At 36.7% G+C, this 26,174-nt stretch overlaps 1 protein-coding gene across 3 annotated transcripts in view; it reads right to left on the bottom strand.

The window, feature by feature from the left end:
• Window positions 1–362: 362 nt before the first annotated feature.
• The window catches only part of ttll7.L (tubulin tyrosine ligase like 7 L homeolog), a 136,226-nt gene continuing 110,414 nt past the window's right edge, over window positions 363–26,174 (bottom strand). For 2 of the 3 annotated variants that reach the window (XM_018256687.2, XM_018256686.2), the window contains 2 exons: window positions 14,549–14,722; window positions 363–3,651 (listed from right to left, as the gene is read on the bottom strand). In XM_018256687.2, the coding sequence (XP_018112176.1) occupies window positions 3,531–3,651; window positions 14,549–14,722 (295 nt within the window). In that variant the 3' untranslated portion in view covers window positions 363–3,530. The remainder of the gene's footprint in view (window positions 3,652–14,548; window positions 14,723–26,174) is intronic. The other variant, NM_001092004.1, reaches the window with a different exon arrangement.

Genomic DNA, 26,174 nt, shown 5'->3' with positions numbered 1-26,174 from the left:
TAATATTTTGACCTTTAAAATGTTGTCTACAGCCAATGGCACAGACTTCTAGCGTTTAATCCACCACATTTTTGCACAACATACCCCAAATCACCCTGTCATGTCCTGTTGTGTTAAATGCCAATTGTGTGAAATGTTCCAGCACTGGCACTCTTCAGACGATCGCATTCTGAAAACGTGTGCCATACGCCTCGCAGCAACAGGTTTTCAAATGTCATTGCCATTTTAATATTGTTATTAAAACCATTCATTGCTCTTGGCATAGCCTAAAAGTGTTGTCTGAACACAAATGAAGCTGAATGGCTTGCAGTGAATATTATATATACATTAAACAGTGCAAAACAAAAAACAGGAGTGTTCAGTGCATTGACTAAATATTTTAATCTTTTTAGCTAAATAAATATGTACATTAAAAAAAGGACAAAACTCATAAGATAATGGTTGAAAGAATAATTAACAAAGCTGATATATCATTTAATACAGAGAGGTAACAGTTTCACTGCTGTGCACTACAACACCCATCCTTTGGCTCTTGGGGGATGGTGGGAATTGTAGTTCACAGCACATTGAGTAATAGTTTGACATCCCTGATTTTAGATCTTCTCTGCAGTGTTTGGCCCTTTTTAGGGCAGCACACACACGTCACAGTAAATAAAGGAACTTTCTTTGATTAAATAATCAAACAATAATGTTCTAGAATAAAAAAGCAGCTAATTTAATTTTTTAAGGCTTTGCTGGGAAATGTCTTTGTTCTTAATTACTGGCACTTCGTGTCCCAGAATGCATTATAAATCTGCCTGGCCAACATCTCATTTAAATACTCGTTATTGAGTCCCAAATGCAATGAAGTACACATTTCCATCCTCACCACCAAGCCAGTCACCTTCTATTATAACTTGTGGCATAATTAATGCACTGTAATGAAAATTACTTAATCCAAAAATAACCATATTAGGCTTTTATGATCATGATTCTTTTAGACACAGTAAAGCTAGAGTTGTGTTTACAGTTGAAAGCAATAGGGCTTGTTTATAAAAGAAGACAAAGAGCAAAGAACGAACACAAAGCACTTTACTTGCCTTCTTTACCACCAATGTCTGGTGCAACTGTTTGCCCCTCCAGTATGAAGTGCAAAAGTATTGCACCAGACTGTACACACCTGTGCCTACCATGAAAGGTGTGCCTATGATTACGTATCCTTCGATACGAAACGCGTTAGGATGTGTAGCTTTTAACAATATGGAATAAAGCTTCTTTTCAAAATCACCAGCTGGCTGCAGAAGTGTGTGTACATTCATTGATTAAGATATCGCCTAAACTACGGGTTCGGGGCACGGCACCCGGGCCATTTGCTGGATTTGGTGAGTGCGATTATTGCTGACTTCAATGCACATAAAGTCTAATTGAACTGATTAATCCCAAGTGTCGGACCTGGGGTTTCCACACCCAGGTCAACTCTCCCATTTGGTGAGCTATAGTTCTGCATTCACGTTTGACACTACAGAATTTTGAGCACATAAAATTGTTTTGTGCTTTAGACAATTTTTAAGATGTTGTAAGAGGGATTAGAGCCAGCTGCATTTTTCCTTTTGTCTACCATGAAAGGGGCTACATGTGGTTAGGAGGAGAATGTAGTGCAATAAGCAAACTCTGATACAATTCACCATTTGCAATACAGTGTTTTCTGAGCATAATACAGGGTGCTAGCTAAGTAGCTTCCCCCACAATTTGTGCATTATGCACAAATATGGATACAAGTTTCAACACATTTTTTCTGCATTCGTGAGGGAATTGAGTCACTTCTGGTGTGTCAATGGTATAAGAGTCAAATTTGCTCAGCACAAATCAGTTGCAGCTATTGAAGCAACCCACTGGAATTGCTGGTGAATAGGGACTGCAAGTAATACCAAGATTCCCTTGCATAAATGTGAACCATTGCCCTCAATTCATCAGAGTAGGTTTAAGTTGCACAGAAGCATGTATGGACCCAAGTATCATTTGCACTTGTGTGCTAAAATGAGCTGTAGAATGCAGACAACCCCAGAAAAAAGAATTTAGGGATGCAATATGCACAGGGGCCCTTTATTTACTGCTAAAGAAATAATTATTAGTAATAAAGTGTACCCTTTCTATGTGTACCATGGCATCTATAATGTTATGACTCAGATTGCTGCTTTAAGCTGGCCATACAGGACCATATCTACTCCTTTGAAAGGTTGCCAAATGAGTGGATCTGAAACTGATTTGACCACCAAAGAGCTGGACCAAATTGATCTAGGGCCAATGTTAAGATCATGAAGTGGGGCTTATGGTCCATGCGCTCTTAATCCAACTGTTTTTTCAAACAATATCGCAATTGTTGTCTGACCGATTTTCAGACAGATATCAGTCAGACAGGCCCTTTCATTCTACCCCATCAATATTGATTAGTATATGAATGGGAATTGAAAAGTTTTGGGAAGCATAAAAAAATGAAATTGTATATAAAATGCGTAGCTCCTGTGAATATACTGTTCTATGTCACTATTATATTTAGCTCAAGGTGATCTGGAAATAACTCCTTGAATGCACTTGAAGGGCATATTCTTTTCAATATGTTCTTAGATATTACGGGACCCACTGGGCTGCACATTCTTATGAATTGGATAAATTGTGGCATTGAAAAACATGACGAACTCACGTGAGCGACTGAATATACAGTCTAACTACCTGTTTCATTTGATACATATTTTTAGCAATGTTTGTCGTCTTTTCAAATCCTTTCAAATAATTACACTTTCTGCTTTTATTATGCCTGTTTTTCTATGTCAGGCTTACAAAATTTCTAAGATCAACTTTTTTTCTTTATAAAATCTACTAATGTAATAAATACTATTGTTTGATAGACAAGCAAAATAAATTAACATTCTAACTGGCGGGAGGCATAATTGTTTATACATTGTATGCTATGCAAGTAAATAACAGAAAAAAAAGATTTTCCTATAGCCTATTCTCGATCAAGACAACGACATATCCTATAAACATGGTAGAACAATGTAGAACATCTGTAGTATTCAGGGAGTTTCTATCAGTGCCATATAATAGCTGTGCTTAGCACCATGTATGGTAAGGGGATTAGAAGTTGGAAACAAGATGTGTTTATTTCACTACGATATTTTCATGACTTTTTCTATGGCAGTTTTAAAATACAGGAGCTTGTTCACTCCTATTGGTCTGTTAAAAAAAAAACCATGAAAGTACTTCTGTCTACTGGTGGAGTGGCAGACAATGGAAATGAAATGCTTGCTCATTTCTTATTGGAATCTGCACTGCCCAATAGAGAGGGGGGCCTGGATTGAAGCAGATCTTGTTTTACTCCAACGGCAGAGATCTTGTATTTTAAAGCCACTAAAGAAAAAACAATGAAGTAGAGTCACTTTTTCAGATCTGTAGTGGCAACGTCTTGCTTGTAACTGTAAATCCCCTTAATGATAAACTTTAATGCTTTTTTTTACTTAATACAAAATGCCCTTCACTTTGATGTTTTTCATTCAGTAGTGGTTGTGTCGAGGGTTAAACAAAATGCTGGAGCGAGGCAATCTGGACGCGCTGCAGCTCACACCGGAAGAGGAAGATTTCATGGTGAATTGTGGCACTACAGGAAATAAATACCTGAAATGATTACAGAAAAAAGGTCCATTAGAAAAAGCAGCATTTTGCATTCATAAGAGAAAGTCATCACAGAGGTGTTCAGCTTTGTAGCAATCACAGTACTCTGGCTGCAGTGTTGTCAAAAGCTGCTTAGGGCTCTCAGATTAGAATAAGAACACATATAGAACCGTTAAGTGAATAGATTGCTATTGAACTGAAGGACTCTGGGATTTATCAGCAGGGGCAAGCAAAAAGAGTTTGTATATACCTGAACAATTCTGTCTCATATATTGCAATATTCAGGCAAAGTCTGGACTACCCTCTCACTGGGGCTCATTTATCAACACTGGGCAAATTTGCCCATGGGCAGTTACCTATAGCAACCAATCAGTGATTAGCTTTTTGAAGCCAGCTGCAAGTAGAACAATGAATGCAGCAATTTGATTGGTTGCCATGGGTTACTGCCCATGGGCAAATTTGCCCAGTGTTGATAAATGACCCCCACTGTATTTTGTAAATGTGAAATAGAAGAAGAAAGGGGTGTACATTTTAAGTTTATTGCCTTTGTAGCAGGTATCTAGAAAAATGTTTTGTGGTAACTGGCACAACACAATATACAAAAACTTTACAACACAATATCAATGTCATGGTAAGATTATAGCATATTGCACTTAGTATTATAACAAGCAACAGGAAATAGTCTATAGATAGTAGTATACTCATAATCGAGACTCTACAAGTTCGCTAAAATAGTAACTTGGGTCAGGAGGCAAATTTACTGTCCCAATAATGACAAAGAGAGAATGATGAATGTTAATAATTTGTAAGTAGTGTGTATGTATATGTGTTGAGTGGTGTTAGAGAAAGAAAAGAGTCTGAAAGAAACTGGTAGAGAAAACAATAACTTCTATATGAATAACTGTACACAATTCATCACAATATATTGATAAATGTATCAGCAGTGTATAAAGGAGAAAGAAAATAGAAAACAAATATGTATGTGGAAAAAAAGAAGAGCACTCTAAACAAGTTATATATTAGGGTATATGACCCTTTTAAAGGAGAAGCAAAGTTACAGAGGCAGTTTGCTGTCAATAGATTAGCTACAATAGTGCAAGCTATAAGACTATATTTATTCTGTAGAATGCTTTACTATACCTGAGTAAACAGCTCTAGAAGCTCTCTCTGTTTGTTTAGGGTAACAGCTGCCATATTAGCTTGGTGTGACATCGCTTTCTGCTCCAGTCTCTCCCTGCTTGCTCATAGTTCTGGGCTCAGATTACAGCAGGAGAGGAGTGAGGAGGGAGATGGAGAGAGGCGCAAACTAAGCATGCTCAAGCCCAAGCCCTGGGCATCGGCCGACAGGCAGATTTGTAGCCTGTGATTATTTGTGATCAAATGAAAATGCATCTCCATTAGAAATAACCAAAATCGCTCTTGACAAAACCAACATATTGCAAAGTTACCCGAAGTTCCCTCCCGACGTAACTTTGGAAGAACAAAGCGATGTGTTGGTTTTACCACTGGCTATTTCAATTATTTACACAGTTGTGCATTTTTATTGCGGATGACAAATCTCCAGATCAGTCATTGCCCTTAAGCTGACAGAAGAAAGTCTGACAAGGAAGTGCATGTATACACAACAGTAGGAAAAAAATGCGGAGTTTCTTTGAGGACTCACAACAAAATTACTTTGAGGATTTACTGTTGTATTTAAATAGACCTTTCTCATAAAGTTTACTTAGTTTTAACCTTTCCTTCTCCTTTAAAAGAAAGAATAAGTACATTGGTGTAAGAGAAGAGATTTATAACACATTTGTGTTTTAACAGAAAAGAGAGGACAGCTGTGTGGGTTTCTGGGTTTATGAGAGAAGAGAGAATACATCGAATCATAAGTGAGGCGAAACAGTCAGTGTGTAACTAAGGAAAATGATAGCTTGCTTGTTTAAGAAAAGAAAGAAATAGGTATGTGTGATATAAGAGATAAGTTCAATTTTGTGTTGGTAAGTAAGGTGACTGAATATGTGTGTTGTCGGAACTGAGAATATGTGTATATGTACCGTATATATTCGAGTATAAGCCGTCCCGAGTATAAGCCGAGGTACCTAATTTTACCTCCTAAAACTGGGAAAGCTCATTGACTATAAGCCGAGGGTGAGAAATGCAGCAGCTTCTGGTAAGTTTCAATAAAAAAATTGAGGGTTTCTGCTCCCATTGGAAGTGCTGGCGTCTCGTTTTTGGATGCCGATGACCATTCTTGGACGCCAGTGAATATTCTTGGAGACTATTGCCAGTGACCGTTTTAGCGCTTGGCCCGAGTATAAACCGAGGTAGAGTTTTTCAGCATATTTTGGTGGCTGAAAAACTCGGCTTATACTCGAGTATATACGGTAAAATAGAGAGTAGGGGTTTGGGGGGAAAGAATATAGGAAGATAGTAGAGAAGATAGGAATTCATGAACAAGAATGCAGTGTATGGGTGTTAAGAGAGGAAAGAGTGAGTGTGTACATCTTAGAGATAAGAGAAACTTAATGTGTGTGCTAGAGAGGGCAGAGTTCACTGGTATAGGTATGTTTGTGTTGTGTGAGTTAGGAGTGGTTGATAGAAAAGGAATATTCCTTTGTGTATACAGGAGACATAAAGAGAGAAGAAATGTGTTGGTGTAAGACGGTAGAGAGAAAATGCATGTTAAAGGAGGGGTAAAGGTAAATTCATATGGTGGTACTAGGCACCTGTGCCCTCTCAGTAATTCTACTTGCTAACCTGTGCTCCTTTTCTTCAAACAAATGCACTGGCCCAGGGGGCTTTAATGCAATCTAGCCAGGCATCACCTGCACTTATTAAAGCCAGACATGTGCACAGCACAGCATTTGGCAAAGATGTTCTGTATCGAGCATGTATTTGCCCAGAATGGCACAGGGAATGCCTGACAAAGAAACACATGTGTTTGCGTGTGAAGGAAAGGAGAGAGCAAAAAATGGGTGAGTAAGATTAAAAAAAGGGTAAATAAAAGGGTAAAAAGACATGAGCATTTTTTTTATTATGGTACAATAAAAAGTTCTTGCAGATGTTAGCAAGCCAGCTCACAACATTAATATTGCCTTGGTAAAACATTTACAATAACAGTGAAGTCAGATCCAAAATCGTGTGGACATTTATCTCAGGGAGACGTGCTGTTCCATAAATCAGAACACCTTATTCTCATTAGTTATTATAGTGTGGTTCATCAGACTATATACATTTATCAAACATTTCCAGCCATCTGTATATATATTTCTTCTCCTGCAGCATTCTCTAGGGCTGCGATGTGCGTGTTCTCCGGCTCTGATTTGCAAGGGTTTCTCTATATTCTGTCTAAGCCTGTCATAGGAATTGAAATTATCCAGGCTTTAGTGAGGAATCAAGAGTCTCATAAAACAGAAGTTCCTTCTGAAGCACCACACAAGGTGACAGTCTTAACAAAAGATGACAACACCCTCATATTTCAGTATAGGCTGTAGTACAATGGCAAAATAGAAAGTAAGACAACACCTTGTTTTTTTTTGTAATTTCGGTCAGTTTGCATGTCTAATTCAGAAAGTGCCCTCGGGTAATGCGAATAAACTGGCAGTGCACCATAAGAATATTTGCTTTTATGTGCACAGGCAATAGCTTGCAAAAACACTAAGTACTTTACACTCAATTGAAGTATTACACACGCAATTGACTTTTATGCTGACACACCGGTTACTCAAATTACTTTGAAATGTTTTTTAAGTTGCGCTTCTTTTCCGCTCCAGTCAAAAAGCATCCCGTTTTTCTCTTTTCCTTGATATATGCCATTTATTCAGTAACCCTCAGATTTGAATCATGAGATGGGACCAACTCTGAAAATATCCATTTTATGAAGTCATTCTTCTAATTAATTTTATTGGGAATAGAAAAAGCTTACTATTAATATACATATTTGTAGCATTGGTTTATGTTGCTATCTTTTCTTTGTCTTGGCTTTGTTTGCCTCTTTCCATTAAAAGGAAATCAATATCAGCAATTTCAATGCCGTTTTATAACACGGAGCTGCCACTTATATAATAATTCTACCGTGATTTCTTATGGCAGTTCCTCCCACAATGCAGTGACAGCTGCTGATAATAAAAAATGCTGTTTAGATGCATCTTATATTTGCTATAAGATTATGGTTAGCCACTGCAGGGATTTTCCAGGGGTTGCGCCAGCAAACAAGACCAAGTCAGTTACTGCTGACAGGCCAGATAGATTGGCTGATGTCACTTCAGTTGCAGTCAAGCAATCACTCATGTGCAATCAGCCCCTAAGTCTTTCTGTATTTTCCCAGTAATTGTTGATTCTCTGAAAAGTTACAAGGTGAAAGTCAACAGTGTGACAGTCTGTCTCTTTGGTAGGAATGTGTATGCTGAGCAAATATCTGCTGCTAATGCTCATTACAAACAGAAACACGATGAACACAGATATGCTTATCCTATTTTCAGAATGCAGATTTCATCCTAGAAATTGGAACTCTGGGATGTTTTTACCCGGAATGTTTGGGACCTGGCGTTTTCTGGACAAGTACCGTGCCTTGAAGTTACTAAAGCATACTTACTGAAGACAATACAGGATTATTTTGCAATTAATATGTATTTATTATCATCAAGTAAAAGATACTGAATAATAATCACAGAAAAGTGGCGTGGCTAACCAAAAAGAGGAGCAGAGGCACAACTTAGAGTTCCTCGTAACCCTAGTTATAATATACATTAAAAATAACCCAAGAAATAGAAATAGACCTTACATATAATGGGGCAAATTCACTAAGCCACGAAGCGCCGAACGCTAGCGTTAATTCGCTAGCGTTTGGCATTTTCGCTACTGCGCAAATTCACTAACGAACGCTGGCGTAGTTTCGCTAGTGTTACTTCGCAACCTTACGCCAGACGAATTTTCGCTGGCGACGAAACTACGCAAATTCACTAACTTGTGCAGTGTACTGAACGCTACCTTTTACGCTAGACTTCCTTCGCCACCTCAGACCTGGCAAAGCGCAATAGAGTAGATAGGGATTGTTTAAAAAAAAGTAAATTTTTTTCTAAGTCCCAAAAAACGCTGGCGTGTTTTCTACATGATGGCTGATAGGCTGAAAAAGATCGAAAAATTTTTGGGGCTCCCCTTCCTCCCCCCTACATTTCCTGACTCATGGCAACTTACCTAGACAGTGGGCACATGTGTAGGGCAAAATAAAAATTTTATTTGCTGATTTGAAGGTTTTCTAGGCATTTGTAGTGCAGATACGTGTTCCTCCATTGAAATTTGAATTTCGCGCCGTATGCAAATTAGCCTTCGCTAGCGTAACTTCGCTTTATATATCGAATCGACGCTAGCGCAACTTCGCAACCTTACGCTACCCCTGTGCGCAACTTCGGATTTTAGTGAATTTGCGGAGCCCTGGCGAAACTACGCCTGGCGAAGTGCGGCGAAGTTGCGCCTGGCGCAACTTCGCATCTTAGTGAATTTGCCCCAATGACTTTATTAAGCCTTTCCTTCTCCGAGCAAATACCTGTGTGGAAAGCTAGAAATGATGGTGAGGTGGAAAGTTAGTCCTAGTGCAACAAGAACAGTGCCATATGAGACACTACTGATCACATTTGAGACAAGATGAGAAGTATAATCTTTACTCTTTAGAGCTTTACTACAAATAGTACAACATTGGTGCTGCATACAGCCATGCAGAAGTCTCCCGCTACTTGCGTCAGTAGATGGCATCATGGCGAGACCATAACTAATGGTGATGTCTGTACGATTAGGCAGACTTCCACCATAGGCTCTCACTCACTTTGATAATACAGTATGTGCCTATTTCAATTTGGTGGTAACTATAACCAATTTATTTTAGTATACATTCAAAATATACAGGCACAACAACCAAGGACCAATGTGCATAAGCAGTCAACAGGGCACATGTTTAATCACTGGACAATACGGCCTAAACTATATGCAGTCCTCACATTAACCTGCGCTATATGCTAAACTATCACCTTCTCAGGGAGGCGACAACTCTATAAGAAAAATGGATAAAAAGCTTTTTGAAACTGGCCATAAATATTCCACCAAGAAACCTGCTAAATCAGTGTCTGACGTTTTAAATTTATCATTTGATCAAAAACTAAACTCTATCCATTCCTCCATATAGGAGTTGGGCTCGAAAATAAAACAACAAAGAGAATGTCTGAAAGAGTTCAAACAGCACAGAGCAGACTGTAAACCTCCAACTGAAATTTTGCAAAAGCAGGTAGAAAATCTTCAGAAATCCAACATAATACTTGTAAAATATATTGAAGACTTAGGGGCCCATTTACTAAGGGTCTAAGTGAATTTCTTAATTCAAAAACGTAGAATTTCAAAGAAATTTTGGGGTACTTCAACCGAATAGGCCAAATTTGACTTTGTTTCAAATTGAAAATACTTCACAAATTCAACCATTCGAAAATCGAAGTTCTGTCTCTTTAAAATACTTCGACACTTCGCCACCTTAAACCTACAGAATTGCTGTTTAGCCAATGGGAGAACCTCCTATAACCTATATGAGGCATTGGCTAAGTTTTGAGAAGTCGAAGGTTTTTTTGTAAAATAGTATGATTGTACGATTTCAATTTAGCAGAAAAAACGTTCAACTTCGACTATCGTACTACACCTATTCAATGGCCGAATTTCGAAGTTTATTCACTTCACAATTTTGACCCTTGATAAATCTGCCCCTTAGAAAATCAAAACAGTAGAAGTAGCCTAAGACCCATAGGCCTACTGGAAACAGTAACAAGGAAAGATCGGAATGCATCACATAAATTTACCAGCACTGATTCACCCTACAGACAACTTGCTACAATGAGATTTGAATAGAATTGGCCCTCCTCAACTAAATCAAATTAAGCATCCATGGCTTATAATATAAAAAATTTAAAAGAAATTGAAACGAACACATTGGTTTATGAAACCTGAACGAGCTGAGGACTTTTTCAAAAATACCATTGAATCTGGAGTAACACAGGGAAACTAGAACAGAATTGCCAAAACAATCTCTACAGATACGTCTTACCATACCTCTTGAAATCTGAACCAATACACTAGGCTGCCAATTTAATAAACTGCAACTTTTTTTGGGGCAGACTTTTTGACGTAAAAAATCCAAAAAATAGCAGGAAAAAAATTGTGTGATTTATTATTAGATTTATTATGCAACAAAACTGTAATAATTCCAAATCTGAAAATACTCCAGCTAAAACCTGTTGAAATCAATTAGAAGCAATGGCAGATGCCCTTTTCTTTCTTTTTGGGTGTTTTTGACTTTTGTGCTACAATACGAAAAATAAATCGTTATGGTGCAACAAGTCAAAAAAGTTGTGGTTTACGCAGCTTTTCCTGTTCATGCTTTTTCAGTTTGGATGTTTAAAAAAAATCCATGACATTCGTGTTTTTAGAGAAAGTGAGTTTAGTCGGGGTTTGAAAAACCTTTAAAACCACTAAAATGAGACTAAATGAGATTTACCAAAATGTGAGATTAGAGCTCACCACAGAAAAACTCACCTGCTTTTGACTCATTCCTATAGGATTTTTAAAAGTGTATTTATCAAACAGTGAACTCTAACCTTCACCCATTGATAAGTACACTTCTTAAAATCCCATAGGAATGAATAGAAAGCAGGTGAGTTTTTCTTTGGATAAATGTGCAGCTAAGGACCTCTATATTTATGGAATTTAACCATGCCAAGGGAATAAAAGATACTCACCATTTTGGACATGTCATTCTGGGCAGCTGTCACAGGTTTCAATGATAAACTGTATGCAGCATACCTTTGATACTGCCATAATTTCGATTTAGGCACACTGGTATGCCACCATATCCCATTATTAATAGCAAAACTACAGTGCTTTTGTAATTTATCATATGAGTATAAATATAATGTTGCCAAGGCATAACCTCCTTTTAGTTAAGTTACTTTGGAAGTCATTAGCCACCAAGTTTATAAATACCATCATCTCTAATCATTCCCAAGTCAGTGTAACCCAGTATCAAATCCAATGAGATCAATCAAATTGATTGAGTTTTCAGTGAAGAAAAACTCAAATCGCTCGAATCATTTGAGTTTTCAGGCTCAATTGATCACCCCTATTGGAAAGGAGAGAGTTTTGGATTTTCCATTTGGGAACACGTCTACCCCTAGGACTTAATTATGAGTTCGATGTCACCTGTTATATTTGAAGAGGTTAATTAGAATACCTGCTTTAAGTATTTAAAACATCTCCGCTGGAAATCTCTAACAGGGAGAACTAGTGACGGCTTTTATAATCAATAACATGTGCAAAGAAGTGTTAATAAATTACTTCGGTATTATACTGTTTTAATGTGATAAATGCCGCATAGGACATGCTGTTTACAGACACACCTATGACTAAGCGCCGGAGGGTGCGAAACGCGTAAGGTGGGCCTTGTGGGGTCAGTATGTATCTGATTTTTTAATGTGAATTGAAATAAAAAAAAAATTAACTGGAGAAAAAAAATCCTTGGGACAGTTATCTTTTGATATAGGAATTTTTGCATATGATTGCCTGTGAACTGGGCGAGTCCCTTAGGCTTCAATCAAGGTAGAAATCAGATGTGGACTCCCAATTGATGAATACTATAATCTTTCAATGCAGACATGTTCCTTGTAGGGTGGATCTGGTTATTAAATCTATATCCATTAGGAAAGTACAAGGTCCAGATGGTCTTCTATCTAAATTTTATAAAATCCCCAAAGGTATGGCTAAGTGGTTAAATATAATCCCAGATGTCAGCACTACCTAGTTTACTAAGGCATATGCAAAACGACCAAAGACACTTTCCATATTGAATCACACACTGCTAAATACATGTCAAATGTGTCTTTCTCTAGTTAAAGGATTTTCAAATTAAATTTAACTGGAAAAAATATTTTGGAGCTTTCTTGGTTTCCATATAATGGATTACTGTAACTAGGAAGCTGACTTCCATTGTATTACAATATAGGAATCTATACTTTGTCTTTTAAATAAGTGTACTGCATGGTGCAAGGCTACAATTAAATAGGAATAGTCTGGGTGAGACAATGGCATTTATTTACAGAATGTGCGATAAAGAATGTATCAAAGTCTGTATATTAGTATATAATACACAAAAGCCATGAACATCCTGTAAATTATATCCTTATAAACGGTGAGTTCTGATGTCATCAGTTATAAACGGTGAGTTCTGATGTCATTTCTGTCACATGACTCATTGAAACTTGTGTATTATAATAAATAAAGTACCCCCAGTTGTAGAATATGAGGATATTAGAAGTTACCTCGGAGTTCCATGACCTGTATAAAAACACTCGGCCTTTGGCCTCGTGTTTTTATATGGTCATGAAACTCCTCGGTAACTTATAATATCCCTATATTTTACAAAAGGGGGTACTTTATTCACTATATAATGCTATGTCCATAGCACTGACTGTAAATGAAGAAGATACAAACGGAGAGGAGAAAGAGATGAAAGAACCACAAAGTTTTTTTGTCAAACTGGGAAATGTCTAAGAGAGTTATGCACCTTATGCTTGTAAAATGGAAAAAAAATCCCAAATCCACCAATGCATATGCAAATAAGTGGAGTTCTGTAACCAACACCCACAAATCAGCAGAAAGCATTTACCGGCCTGTTTAGAAGCAAATGTCTTATTGGTTGCTAGGGATTACTGCACTTGGGCAAATTAATGCCATTTATTACATATGGGGGCTAATGAATTACACTACTTATAACTTTGTACTGTATATGTTTGCCTATCCATTCATCTGAAAAGTTGGTAGTGGCATCTCCATTTTTATTAGTTGTTAATGCTCAAGGTGCGTTACACACATGACATTTTAGTCATAGCTCTTACACTACATATGTCAATGGTATTTTTGCCTGTACCCTGATCAGTAAACACAAATATACTGTAGTTCCCTGCAACCACTACTAGGGTCGGAGTCCCAGAAAGCAATGTTAGATCTCTTGAATGGACCAGAAAGGTGCAGAACCCACGGGAGTCTATCTGAGTGTCTTGTACATACTTTAAATGCATTTCTTGTCTCTATAATATCGATAGCAAACACCTGGTCCTCTTAAATAATGATGTGCCAAGGCAAGAGGATGTCAGGCACACATTGGTTTTGCTTATACAATTTTACATATGGAAATACTACACTGTCTCATTTATCTGATCTGAATTTAACTGATCTGATGAGCTTATCCTGGCCTCTAACCTAGAAAATGCTAACGAAAAATATACGTTTATAAAGTATTTCCAAACAAACCTTCCCCTCTCTGAAATGATGCCAGCATCAGTGTATGTAAAATAAAGCTGGTTTTGGAATTGGTTCATATTCCAGTCTGACTTATCTATTTTCCATAACCAATCATTCCTGTAAGTGAGAAGCCGCCATGTGCAGGCTGGTCAGATTAAAAGGGTCCAAGTATGGAGAATAGATTAGCATTTTCCATTTAGGTTCTTGCTTCAAATATCTGATATTCTGTCTGGATAATAAATATCCTAAACACATGTAAATATGTAGTTTATTACAAGAGGAAACTTTTGGCCGCATACCCTCTGTTGTTTTCCACTTTGTGTCATTAAAATAGGACTATAAAAAGCTTATGGCGCTGTGTTTTCTACCAACATATTGTTTGGTATTTCTCAATTACTTAAACATGAGTGCATCATGATAAGCTTTCTCCCCTAGAAATGCATGATGTATTTTCCAGACACGTGTGTTTGTTTCCCTAACTTCCCTCTAATTATAAGCAGCGAAAAAAAGAGCCCCAATACTTTAGTGATAAACGAACTGGCTCATTTTATTTCAATTTGGAACTATTAATATTAATGCATACCTTGAGTCATCCCAGTCTGGACTAATGCCCGTCACTGATGCTCTTGAATCTGTTGCATACTTGTAAACAACTAGCAAGCAGTCTTTGCAAAGCTGAACTAGTCGTTGGCAGCACTGGAACTGCTGGGGAGTCACAACCTCTGTGCTTTTGCAGAATATGGTCTCCCAGGAGGTACTGTTGGCATAGAAACAGATATGATCAAATGTTTTATATCACAAAAGGCAAACTAAGAGCATTACTGCAAAACAGTGGATTTAGATGCGGTGGGTTAAGAGAAATAACAAGTGACCTTGGTGTTTGTTGGAAAAGACCTACATAATAATCCAAATCCCGACAGATAGGAGGAATATGAAAAAAAAGAAGTTAATCTTCATGTCTGAAAACACAAATAAATCATTCTGTACATGTCCCTTGCAGCATTCATATCAGCAGTCATTTGACGTGATCACATTCAGGATTTCTTCTTCGATACTTTCTACTTCGATACAGTTTGGGAATATGAAAGCAAAAAATACAGACTTCAAAAGTGCAAACTGCAATTATAGGAAACTAGTAATAAATACGTAACAGCCTTATTGTTCTCCATCTTAAAGAAAATTTAATTCAGCAAGCCTTTCACTGATCAAGCAAGAATAAAAGAACAGGAATGTTAAGTAAATAAATTTAGTAAGTCCTGCTCGTTTCCAGCATAATGAAAACTTAATGATTTCCATTTTCTTTTGACTGCCCGACCAGCTCCCAAATCTCACTCCTGTAAGAACATTTATGTACTAGAAATGACTCTGATTGAAAGGAAGCAAAGGCTGCCGTCCCATTGGATCAATTTGATTCTTTTCCATTTGAAGTGTGTCAACAATCCCAGGAACTATTTCGCAAAATTACGCTTCTATCTTGTGGATTTGTGCTAGACCTGACAAACTGGGCTCGCTGCTGAAGGCAAAGTTCTTTTTTTTTTATATCTTTATATTTTTCTGACTTCAAATTATTATGTTGTGTAAGGAAAATCTCATTTCTCAATGACAATTGTTAGCGGAAAAACAAAAATAACTGTGAGCTTCTTAAAATTTCACAGTACTGTATATAAAACAGTATAGCCATTACACCATGCATGTTATACAAGAATCTGACAATTACAGTATATCTTTGGGGTATGTCTCTTTTATTGAAGAAAAAAAACTGGGCCAGGGTAATTTGCTGGGGAGTGATTATCTGCCATTCGCAGGTGTTTGTTGCACATGCACAGGCTCAGCACAGCACTCAATTGCAATGTTGAGTACCTTTCTAAAATGTTTTCTCTCAATTTCTTTTTATCCTATTATAGACATTATCAATATGTTATTCCACATATTCTAACTACTCCAGTCTATTCTGCACACTTGGCACTTTCTCGCCATTATTTCTCACTCATCCTCAACATAAATACAAGATTTAAGACTACTAGTTGACCTGCACCAAACTTGCTCCCAACTCATACCCGAAGCAAACCCGTTTTTTTTATTTATTGATCCAACCCGCCCATCTCTGATGTCAAGAAAGGGGGTGGGGCAAGTCTATAAATGGTGGCTGCCTGCAGAAGCCTGCACACCACGATCAATGTGTGCAAGTTGGCCCATCACTAGAGCTAGTGCTTTGAAATTCTAGTGAGCAGCTCTAGGACCCCAATGAACAGAATGATGTTCAACTGCATAAAGCATTTGATAAAAAACTGCCCTTTTATTCTTAGGATAATGTTCCTGACAGGAAAGATTGGCCGTAAACCCTCTAAAATATTGCACAGATGATAATTTTCTTTAAATGTCCAATTTTATCTTTAATGAATCAGCCAGTTAACCTTATAAGGAGGTAATAACTATGCCCAGTGGCTGAATCACATAATGCCTATTAAGCTGGTAGCCCAGGTCTCATACATCAAAGTATAAGCCGTTTTAAACTTGCAGGTTTTTCCTTTAACAGATAAAGTATGAAAGTTTAGTTAAAGGAAAACTATACGCCCAAAATGAACACTTAAGCAACAGATAGTTCATATCATATTAAGTGGCATATTAAAGAATCTTACCAAACTGGAATATATATTTAAGTAAATATTGCCCTTTTACATCTCTTGCCTTGAGCCACCATTTCGTGATGGTCTCTGTGCTGCCTCAGAGATCACCTGACCAGAAATACTTCAACTCTAACTGTAACAGGAAGAAGTGTGGAAGCAAAAGACACAACTCTGTCTGTTAATTGGCTCATGTGACCTAACATGTATGGTTTGTTGGTATGTTTGTGAGTACAGTGAATCCTACGATCCCAGGGGGCGGCCCTTATTTTTTAAAATGGCAATTTTCTATTCATGTTTACCCAATGGCACATACTACTATAAAAGTATATTATTATGAAAATGGTTTATTTACATGAAGCAGGATTTTACATATGAGCTGTTTTATGCAATATCTTTTTATAGAGACCTACATTGTTTGGGAGGTATAGTTTTCCTTTAACTGGTGTCACCTCTGCCATGGCATTCTTCACATATACTGTAGACTGGATTGAGATCCTTCCCAATCAGCAACATTCTATAAAATTCTTTTAGAGCTTAAACAGCCAATATTTTGTAATACAGAAAAATGTTGTAAGTTGTTGCTATATTGTTATTAATTACAGTTGCCACCCATCTGGATTTGACCCGGACAGCCCGGTTTTCAAAAGGGCTGCCTGGGTCAAAACTGCCTGCCCGTTTTTCCAAATTAGGAAAACCGGGCAGGATTCCCCTAGAGTGACGCGGCGATTGTTCAATAGCCCCGCCCTGTGTCGTTATTGCCCAGTGATGTCAGCTCCTGCACCCAGTCCAGAAAGGGGGACTGGTAAAGGTGGCAACCCTATATAGAATCCAAAGCAATCAAGGCTTGAAAAAACAACATCTGATTGGTAACTATGGGATAGTAGACTTAAGCACAATTTTATTTTTGTTTTTATTACATTATCTTTTACATAACATAAAACTATAACCACAACTGACATGATTTTTCTATATACAGTAGCATAACACCCTTTAATGTTTTAACTCAACATTTTTCATGTGGTAAACTACATGTGCTATGTGTATCCATGAAAACAAAATTATATATGTGTGTATGGGTTAGTGTGTTCGTATTTAGAGACAGAGTGCGCCCAAATTTCAAATACACAAAGACTGTACCCCTGGTCTGAAATACAAATACAAATGTAACATACTTTCCTACAATATGCAAGGTATAAAATGTCCACTTACCTAATAATATTTTATTTAAAAATGTATACACACATCTAGGGGCCGGTTCACTAACTTCGAGTGAAGGATTCGAAGTAAAAAAACTTCGAATTTCGAAGTGTTTTTTGGGCTACTTCGACCATCGAATGGGCTACTTCGACCTTCGACTACGACTTCGAATCGAAGGATTCGAACTAAAAATCGTTCGACTATTCGACTATTCGTTAGTCGAAGTACTGTCTCTTTTAGAAAAAACTTCGACCCCCTAGTTCGCCATCTAAAAGCTACCGAACTCAATGTTAGCCTATGGGGAAGGTCTCCAGAGGCTTTCCTAAGTTTTTTTGATCGAAGGATATTCCTTCGATCGTTGGATTTAAATCCTTTGAATTTAATCGTTCGATTGAAGGAATAATCCTTCGATCGTTCGATCGAACTATTTGCGCTAAAATCCTTAGTCAAATATCGAGGGTTAATTAACCCTAGATATTCGACCCTTGGTGAATCGGCCCCTTAATATTCAGATAAATTTCCTTTCCTATTAATAACTGTATTTCACTGTGGCACATTATTGTTACTGGAATACTATCAAGCATAAGGACATGATATCTATTTGGCAGAACTAGTTAGTTACAACTGAGATTGTATCAGATGGTTTGGGATAAAAAGGATGAAACCTAAAAGATACATCTAACTGGCTGTGATTTGACCTTGGGCTTTCATGTTTAGGGCACAATAACTACACACTGGCAAGGTGACAACTGGATGAATGAAAAAGACAGATGGCACCATTTGAGGTTGGAGTTCAGCAGAATGATCAGCATTACGAGCAGGACAGAAGTAGTGCAGAGAATTATAAGCAGAAGGCTCTGGTAGACAAATAAAAGGTCAATATGTTAAATTCAATCTAAACACAGCATTGCTTATGCCATGAAAGTACAGCAAGCGAAAGAGCCACAAGAAATTTCTGTGCAGGCTATGAAATTCGAGCCTGAGAGAAAAATATCTAGCCTTATATTTTTCTAATGCACAAAAAAATGTAAAATATAAAAACTTATATCCACTCCCATTTTCTGGCATCAATTGCTTTATATCTATGATTATATTTTAAATTCCACAATCAGGTTCTTTCCAAAAAGTAAAAATCTTGCCACCTAAAACTTTATACCCGCTTTGATTGTCGAATTTAAAAAACAATTATAAAAACAATAAGCAATAAAGCAAGTGATGCCAGGAAACACAATCTCAAGCAGTATCCAGAGCTCAATGTTTTGAAAATTATAAATGTGCCTTGAATGCACTTGTATATATTCAGTTTAAAATACACTGGGATATATTAACTGTTGAAACTGCATTTATCATGACAATTAAAACAGAATTTAATTGCAAATAGCATGTACCACAAATTAGTTCTATTTGCTTGAGAAATACACCATTACAGATCAGCAAACTATGACTTTCCCCACAGTGCGAGCCAGAGTAATATCAATGTAAGCGCCAGGTTAATCATCCCTGTAGTTATTATAGGTATCCACATAGAGAACAAAGGCAATCAAGATGCCTTTCTCCACAGTCACTGCCTTTCTATTCATTTGAACAGGATATACATTTTCTATGGCTTATGTCACAGCATGACAACAGTGTCAGCAGGCACAATTTGCTTGGGGATGCCATGTTCTATGGACCTAACAGTGAATTACCTCATTCTGATATGCACAATATGTTTCAGACAATAGTGTGGGAGCTATAATATAAACAAACAATATGCAAACCACTGATTAAAGAGCTAATTATTTGGGTCAATCTGAGCAGTTTCAGCAAAAATTCATGAAATGGCAAAAGAGTCGCCATTGAAGTCAATGTTCATTTTTTCACGAGAAAATTTTTCAAACCACGTAAAGTTTTTTTTTTACTATCCATTATAGTCTATGGCCATTTATCCTGGCATATTTCACTCATCCCTAGAGCTAAATACAAGGGATATGTTTCCAAACTTTTACTTTGGTGCCTTATTCACAAACATAATATTATGAGGGGATTGCACTGCCCTTCTGCAGGTTGTCAACATGTTTTACAATCCATACACTTCTTCCGGCAAAGCAGTATGAATCAGTGCTGCAATGTATGCTTGATAAAAATAGGGTGCCATTAAAGTTATTTCGATTTTCCTTTAAAATTATCTACAACTGATACAATACCGATAGGTACTAAAATGTTGCTGGCTGGAGTGTGCAGGAGTCAGATGTATCAAACACAGAACTAAATGAATGAATATTAAAGGTTCCCTGCAGGTTTCCTATCCATTCAATCTGTATGAATTTTACAAGAAGATCCAACAGGCCAACCAACATCATCAATTCTATACAACAAATCTGTATTTATCATTGTTTAACTTTTTTTTTTTTTTAAAGAATTCATTCTTCTCTGAACCCCAAAGTTAAACTATGGGCAACTTTTATTTTATTAATAAGTTGACTGAACGAATATCAATAATAATACTAATCAAACTGAAGTGTATATGCATGTATATTCCAACCATTTAGAATTAGATGAAACTAATTTGAACCAAGTTTGTTCTACAATATGTGTTAATAAATCCCCCATATGGTTTGTAATCAATTTGACAAGCAATGATAAATCTTTCCTTCAGTTTCATCATCAGCTCCCTGGACACATTAATAAATATCGCTCACTTTTCTCTGGTAATTAAAATGGACCGTTCTCATAGGATTTACTATATCAGTTAGACATTTTTTTCCCATTTGGAGTGAAATATGGTTAAGAAGAATTGGTTTTCGTTAAAATGCTAAGAAAAAACGACAAACAGGCCCATATTTTCAGTCAGAAAGTTCTCTGTCTGCAAACATTACTATCTGAGCCGCCATGCTATTTATATTCAAAATCTGAAGATAATTTTCATTGGCTGGTATCTCTTGAACAAGTTCCTCTCATATGAAATGCATTCATATTTCTGAATTGCCAAGGGTATATTTTGATTTAAATTTTTGTACCAGAGCTATAAGAAATTATCTCTTCCTAAAATGGGCTTCATGCTTCATGATCTCCATTTAGATCATAGCTGTGTATTTTCCAATTTCTCCGTTTCTACAAAGAAAGGGACTTTTTGTAATATTTCCAAGAGAGTTGATATTTGCCAAATCTCTCTACAAAGAGAATCGTTTTAATGAAAAGTCACACCAAGTGCTTTGTAATATAAAGGCTGTTGTACATGCAAGTAAGGTCATTTGCTGGACAGTTTAGAATGAAATGACAACCAATGTTTTGACTAACCTTAAAGGACCAGTATTTCTAAATATTATTTCTTGTTATGGGACAGACATACTAATATTCATGATAGAGTAGATTGTCCTGTGGCTGAGTACCTAGCAGTGCCCCTTGTGGGTGCTAACAAACACTGACAGATCTGACTGAGGGCAAAATAAATTTCAGGTCTTGAAAAATAGAATATGACACATTCAATGCATTTGATATTTTTCTCTTTTACAAATGCAGCCAGGAGGAACGTTTACATCATGTATGAACCAACACAGACAATGCATTGAAATAAATGCTCTGCACAGTCTTGTGCCATTTTCCCTTAATGAAGAAAATATGTGAAAAGAAAACATGATCAGAATCTCAAACCTAAAGCAGAATGGACTTAATGAATGTAACAACAATCTAGAATTTCTGGAAAACATACAAAGACCTTTAATTATCCCCTTGCAATTCCACTTATTTATATTTTATATTCCTTCTCTCCTGCATTGCTGTTTGCTGGTAGAATGTAGCCACAGGCACATTCTACTTACAGTATGTAAAGCCACTATAATACAGTATCTCTGTGGTTTATTAGTATAGCTACATAGGAAGACATCTGATGATCATACTATATATATATATATATATATATATATATATATATATATATATATATATATATATATATATATATATATATATATATATATATTGAAGCATGCTACTTTAGCTATACAACAGGCATATATGCTAATTACGTGGAGTTCTTTAATCCTGTACTTGTCCCTAACCATAAAGGAGTAGTTACCATGTGTATATAATGATGGGTACCCAGACTTAATAGCCTGTGGCCCAAAAGATTTTAAAATAAATTATGTTTAATTGTTTGCAGCTGTTGTACTGTGTATACAGATTCTGTTTGTTTTAATGTCCATATGCAAGTGGCACATCTGAGTCCCATAATACCATATATTGGTTACTATCTGATTTTGATCACATGACTATGCATTCTCTTTAAATAATAGTAACTTAATGTTAACCTAAATTACATAGCCGATTCATGTGTTTAAAGCATAGAACATTTCCAGAACTATGCGTACACAGTTTAAACAATATGTTTGGGCACCCGTTGCCAAATTACACATTTAGTTCATTGTGTAAATAAAAAGTAGAAAGCAACTACTGCAGGAATCAGTATGATAAAAAAAACATATTTGCACAGTTATATTTTTTATACTTTTTCAGAGTAATAAGTAATCTATACAATAAAATAGCAAATCCTGCTTGCTGCAAGTCTATTGGAAGCTTAAGGCAAAAATATATACTGTAAATGATTGGGCATGATTATATAGTGAATAAAGTACCCCCTCTTGTAAAATATAAGGATATTATAAGTTACCAAGGAGTTTCATGACCATATAAAAACACGAGGCCGAAGGCCGAGTGTTTTTATACAGGTTATGGAACTCCGAGGTAACTTCTAATATCCTCATATTTTGCAACTGGGGGTACTTTATTTATTATAATACACATATTTAAGTGAGCCACGTGACAGAAATGACATCAGAACTCACCGTTTATAACTGATGACATCAGAACTCACCGTTTATAAGGATATAATTTACAGGATATTCATGGCTTTTGTGTATTATAAGGAGATAATGGAATAAAACAGACAGGGAGAACCAGTGGAAAAGTTTACAGTTGCTTATAAATGTGTACACATAGGGGCAAATTTACTTATGGTTGAATATCAAAAGTTAATTAACCTTCGATATTCGACTGCCGAATGTAAATCCTTCGACTTCGAATATCGAAGTCGAAGGATTTACCGCAAATCGTTCGATCGAATTTTTCTTCAACCAAAAAAACATTAGAAAGCCTATGGGGACCTTCCCCATAGGTTAACATTGCACTTCGGTAGGTTTTAGGTGGCTAAGTAGGGGGTCGAAGTTTTTTTTAAAGAGACAGTACTTCGAATGATGGAATAGTCTAACGATTTTTAGTTTGAATCGTTCAATTCAAAGTCGAAGTAGCCAATTCTATGGTCGAAGTAGCCAAAAAAAACCATTTGAAGTTTTTTTTATTCTATTCCTTCACTCGAACTAAGTAAATGGGCCCCATAAAATGGATTAGGTAATCAAGTGCAGAGCAGAAGTTAGCTGGAGACAATTGGATAGCAACAGTTTTAGAGGGATTTAAATATTTTCCAATAAATATTAGTACCACATCATACAACTTACTAGCATACTTTATAAATAATACATTTACTAATGCAACTACTGGAGCCTTCATAATGTTTACCCATAATGCAATGTTTACCCCAGACTAGCAGTGTTAAAAATAGGTTCCTGGCATGTGACGTTAATTGCATGAGATTTAGCAATGTGTATTCTAAATAGTGACTGAATTAAATCCCAATCAATTTGCAGCACCTTTATTTCTTATTCATCCAGGCCTGTTAATTTTCCCTACTGTAGACATTACAGCCACATCTACAGTGAACCAGTATGTTTACAGAGACTTCTGTACATCTATCTACTGAATAATAAGACACATTACAGTCTCAAATAAACCAATTGTTTCTTTTCCTGTCATTCCTGTTACCATTTTCATTCTAGAACATAGTATGAGCATGCACGTATGTTACCTGCATTATTACCTGTACTTAATTTATTGCATTACCTGTACATATGTTTTCAATAACAGCAAAATAGCTAATCATATTAGGTATATCAGTGCATATAACACCTTAGGAGCTTATATATCAGTGACCAAATATTTATTGCCTGTAAGCCTCGTGCACTATTTTTACAAAAGAATCGGTCTGATTATTAAAGAAATTAATGACTGCAAACACAAGCACTCCTTGAGTATTAAAGAAGAAACTGTATCCCTTTGGACTTATTTTTAGAATTTTGCTAAAACAAACCACAATATTGCAACTGTGCACATCAAAAACAAAGTTGGCAAGAGAAACATTTTATAAAAGTATTTCCATATGACCTATTCTTCAGAGAGTATAAATTCCCTGAAAGGAGCTTTCTTATCCAAGTACACAAAAATCAGAGGAAAAGAGATTATTCCAGAGGCAAAGAAATGGCTTCTTTAGAATGAATGCAGACTTATTGTGGGATTTCTTATCCATTACTCATTGCTGAAATAGTATATATATTAAAAAGGGAGGATGTTAGAATGGAAGCCTAAGAAACAATGCATTCCAATGTAGAGTTTTTATTTATTATGGGGCAATTATTAGGGATGCACCAAATCCACTATTTTGGATTCGGCCAAACCCCCGAATCTTTTATGAGAGATTCGCCGAATACCGAACCCGAATTTGCATATGCAAATTACGGGTGGGAAGGGGAAAACCTTTTCACTTCCTTGTTTTGTGACAAAAAGTCACGCAATTTCCCTCCCCATCCCTAATTTGCATATGCAAATTAGGGGTTGGATTCAGTTTGGCCGGCAGAAGGATTCGGTCGAATCCGAATCCTGCTGAAAAAGGCCGAATCCTGGCCGAATGCCGAAACAAATCCTGGATTCGGTGCATCCCTAGACCTTATACAATATGTATTTGATTGGGGGGGGGCTTTTAGATGATTATTTGTTTACAGAGAATGCAGTTACAATTATCCAACTGCAGCACAATTACATGTTTCTGGAGATGTTTAAGGAATTTATCCTTTGCTAGATGTACATTATATACTGACCCTCTATGCACTGCTGGTCTTCAGCATTACCATTACCATGTACTACTACCAAAAGGTAGATTAACAGTACAGGATGGCAGTAACAGCACTTTTGTTAATGGCACTTTATTATCAATTTATTGTCAATTTATTAGCCCCTACCTTATGGTAGATTGTTTATAGGGCAGAGTCCCTGAATTTTCCCTGTTACCTCCCTTTTGCTTGATTCCAAAAGTGGCATTACTACCCAAAAACTCTAGACTGCAATCTGGTGCATTCATGTTTTTACATTTTAAATGAATGGATGCAGCAAGGGGATTTATGCACTTCTGCAGCTAAAATACATTGGTTGAGAAAACACCCAGGGGCTGATTCACTAACTTCGAGTGAAGGATTCGAAGTTAAAAAACTTCGAATTTCGAAGTTTTTTTTGGGCTACTTCGACCATCGAATGGGCTACTTCGACCTTCGACTACGACTATCGAAGGATTCGAAGTAAAAATTGTTTGACCATTCGACCATCGAATGGGCTACTTCGACCTTCGACTACGACTATCGAAGGATTCGAAGTAAAAATTGTTCGACTATTCGACCATTCGATAGTCAAAGTACTGTCTCTTTAAAAAAACCTTCAACCCCCTAGTTCGCCATCTAAAAGCTACCGAAGTCAGTGTTAGCCTATGGGGAAGGTCCCCATAGGCTTGGCTAACTTTTTTTGATCGAAGGATATTCCTTCGATCGTTGGATTTAAATCCTTCGAATCGTTTGATTTGAAGGATTTAATCGTTCGATCGAAGGAATTATCCTTCGATCGTTCGATCGAACTGTCTGTGCTAAATCCTTCGACTTCGATATTCGAAGTCGAAGGATTTTAGTTCCTAGTCGAATATCGAGGGTTAATTAACCCTCGATATTCGACCCTTAGTGAATCGGCCCCCCATTGTCAACAGAAAAAAGTACTATTGGAGTTTTTAGATGACAGCATGGAGCTGCTTTGAACTTGGTAGCGGCCAAGTCTTGCAGTACCCAATGTACTGTAAATTTGAGATTATTCAGGTCTCTAAATTCTCCCTATATTACATTATGGCCACTGTACATATGACAGCATGGCAGGGACCTGTATGTCTACAGAAACTTTTGTACATTTGTCTCTTTCATAAAGGTATACTACTTTGCTGTGTCACATAATAAAAGTGTATCAATTTCCTGTGAAGATTTCAAAGGCAGATATATACCATAAACTACCATTATTTTATTCCAATCATAATTACAGTATTTGAGTATTTGCTGTTATATGGTTGGGGGCTGAATTTCTGTTTTATTTAATGAAATGTGTCAAAACATTAAGACATTTGCACCCAAATTGTATACATGGGCACCTGGAAGACCTATATGCAATGCATAATTACATGTACACACATAAATTTATAAATTCAGAATG

Source organism: Xenopus laevis, chromosome 4L, assembly GCF_017654675.1.
Source record: "Xenopus laevis strain J_2021 chromosome 4L, Xenopus_laevis_v10.1, whole genome shotgun sequence".
NCBI classification, from domain to species: domain Eukaryota; kingdom Metazoa; phylum Chordata; class Amphibia; order Anura; family Pipidae; genus Xenopus; species Xenopus laevis.
Note: the sequence above shows the minus strand (reverse complement) of the source record. Positions and strands in the feature narration are given on the sequence as shown.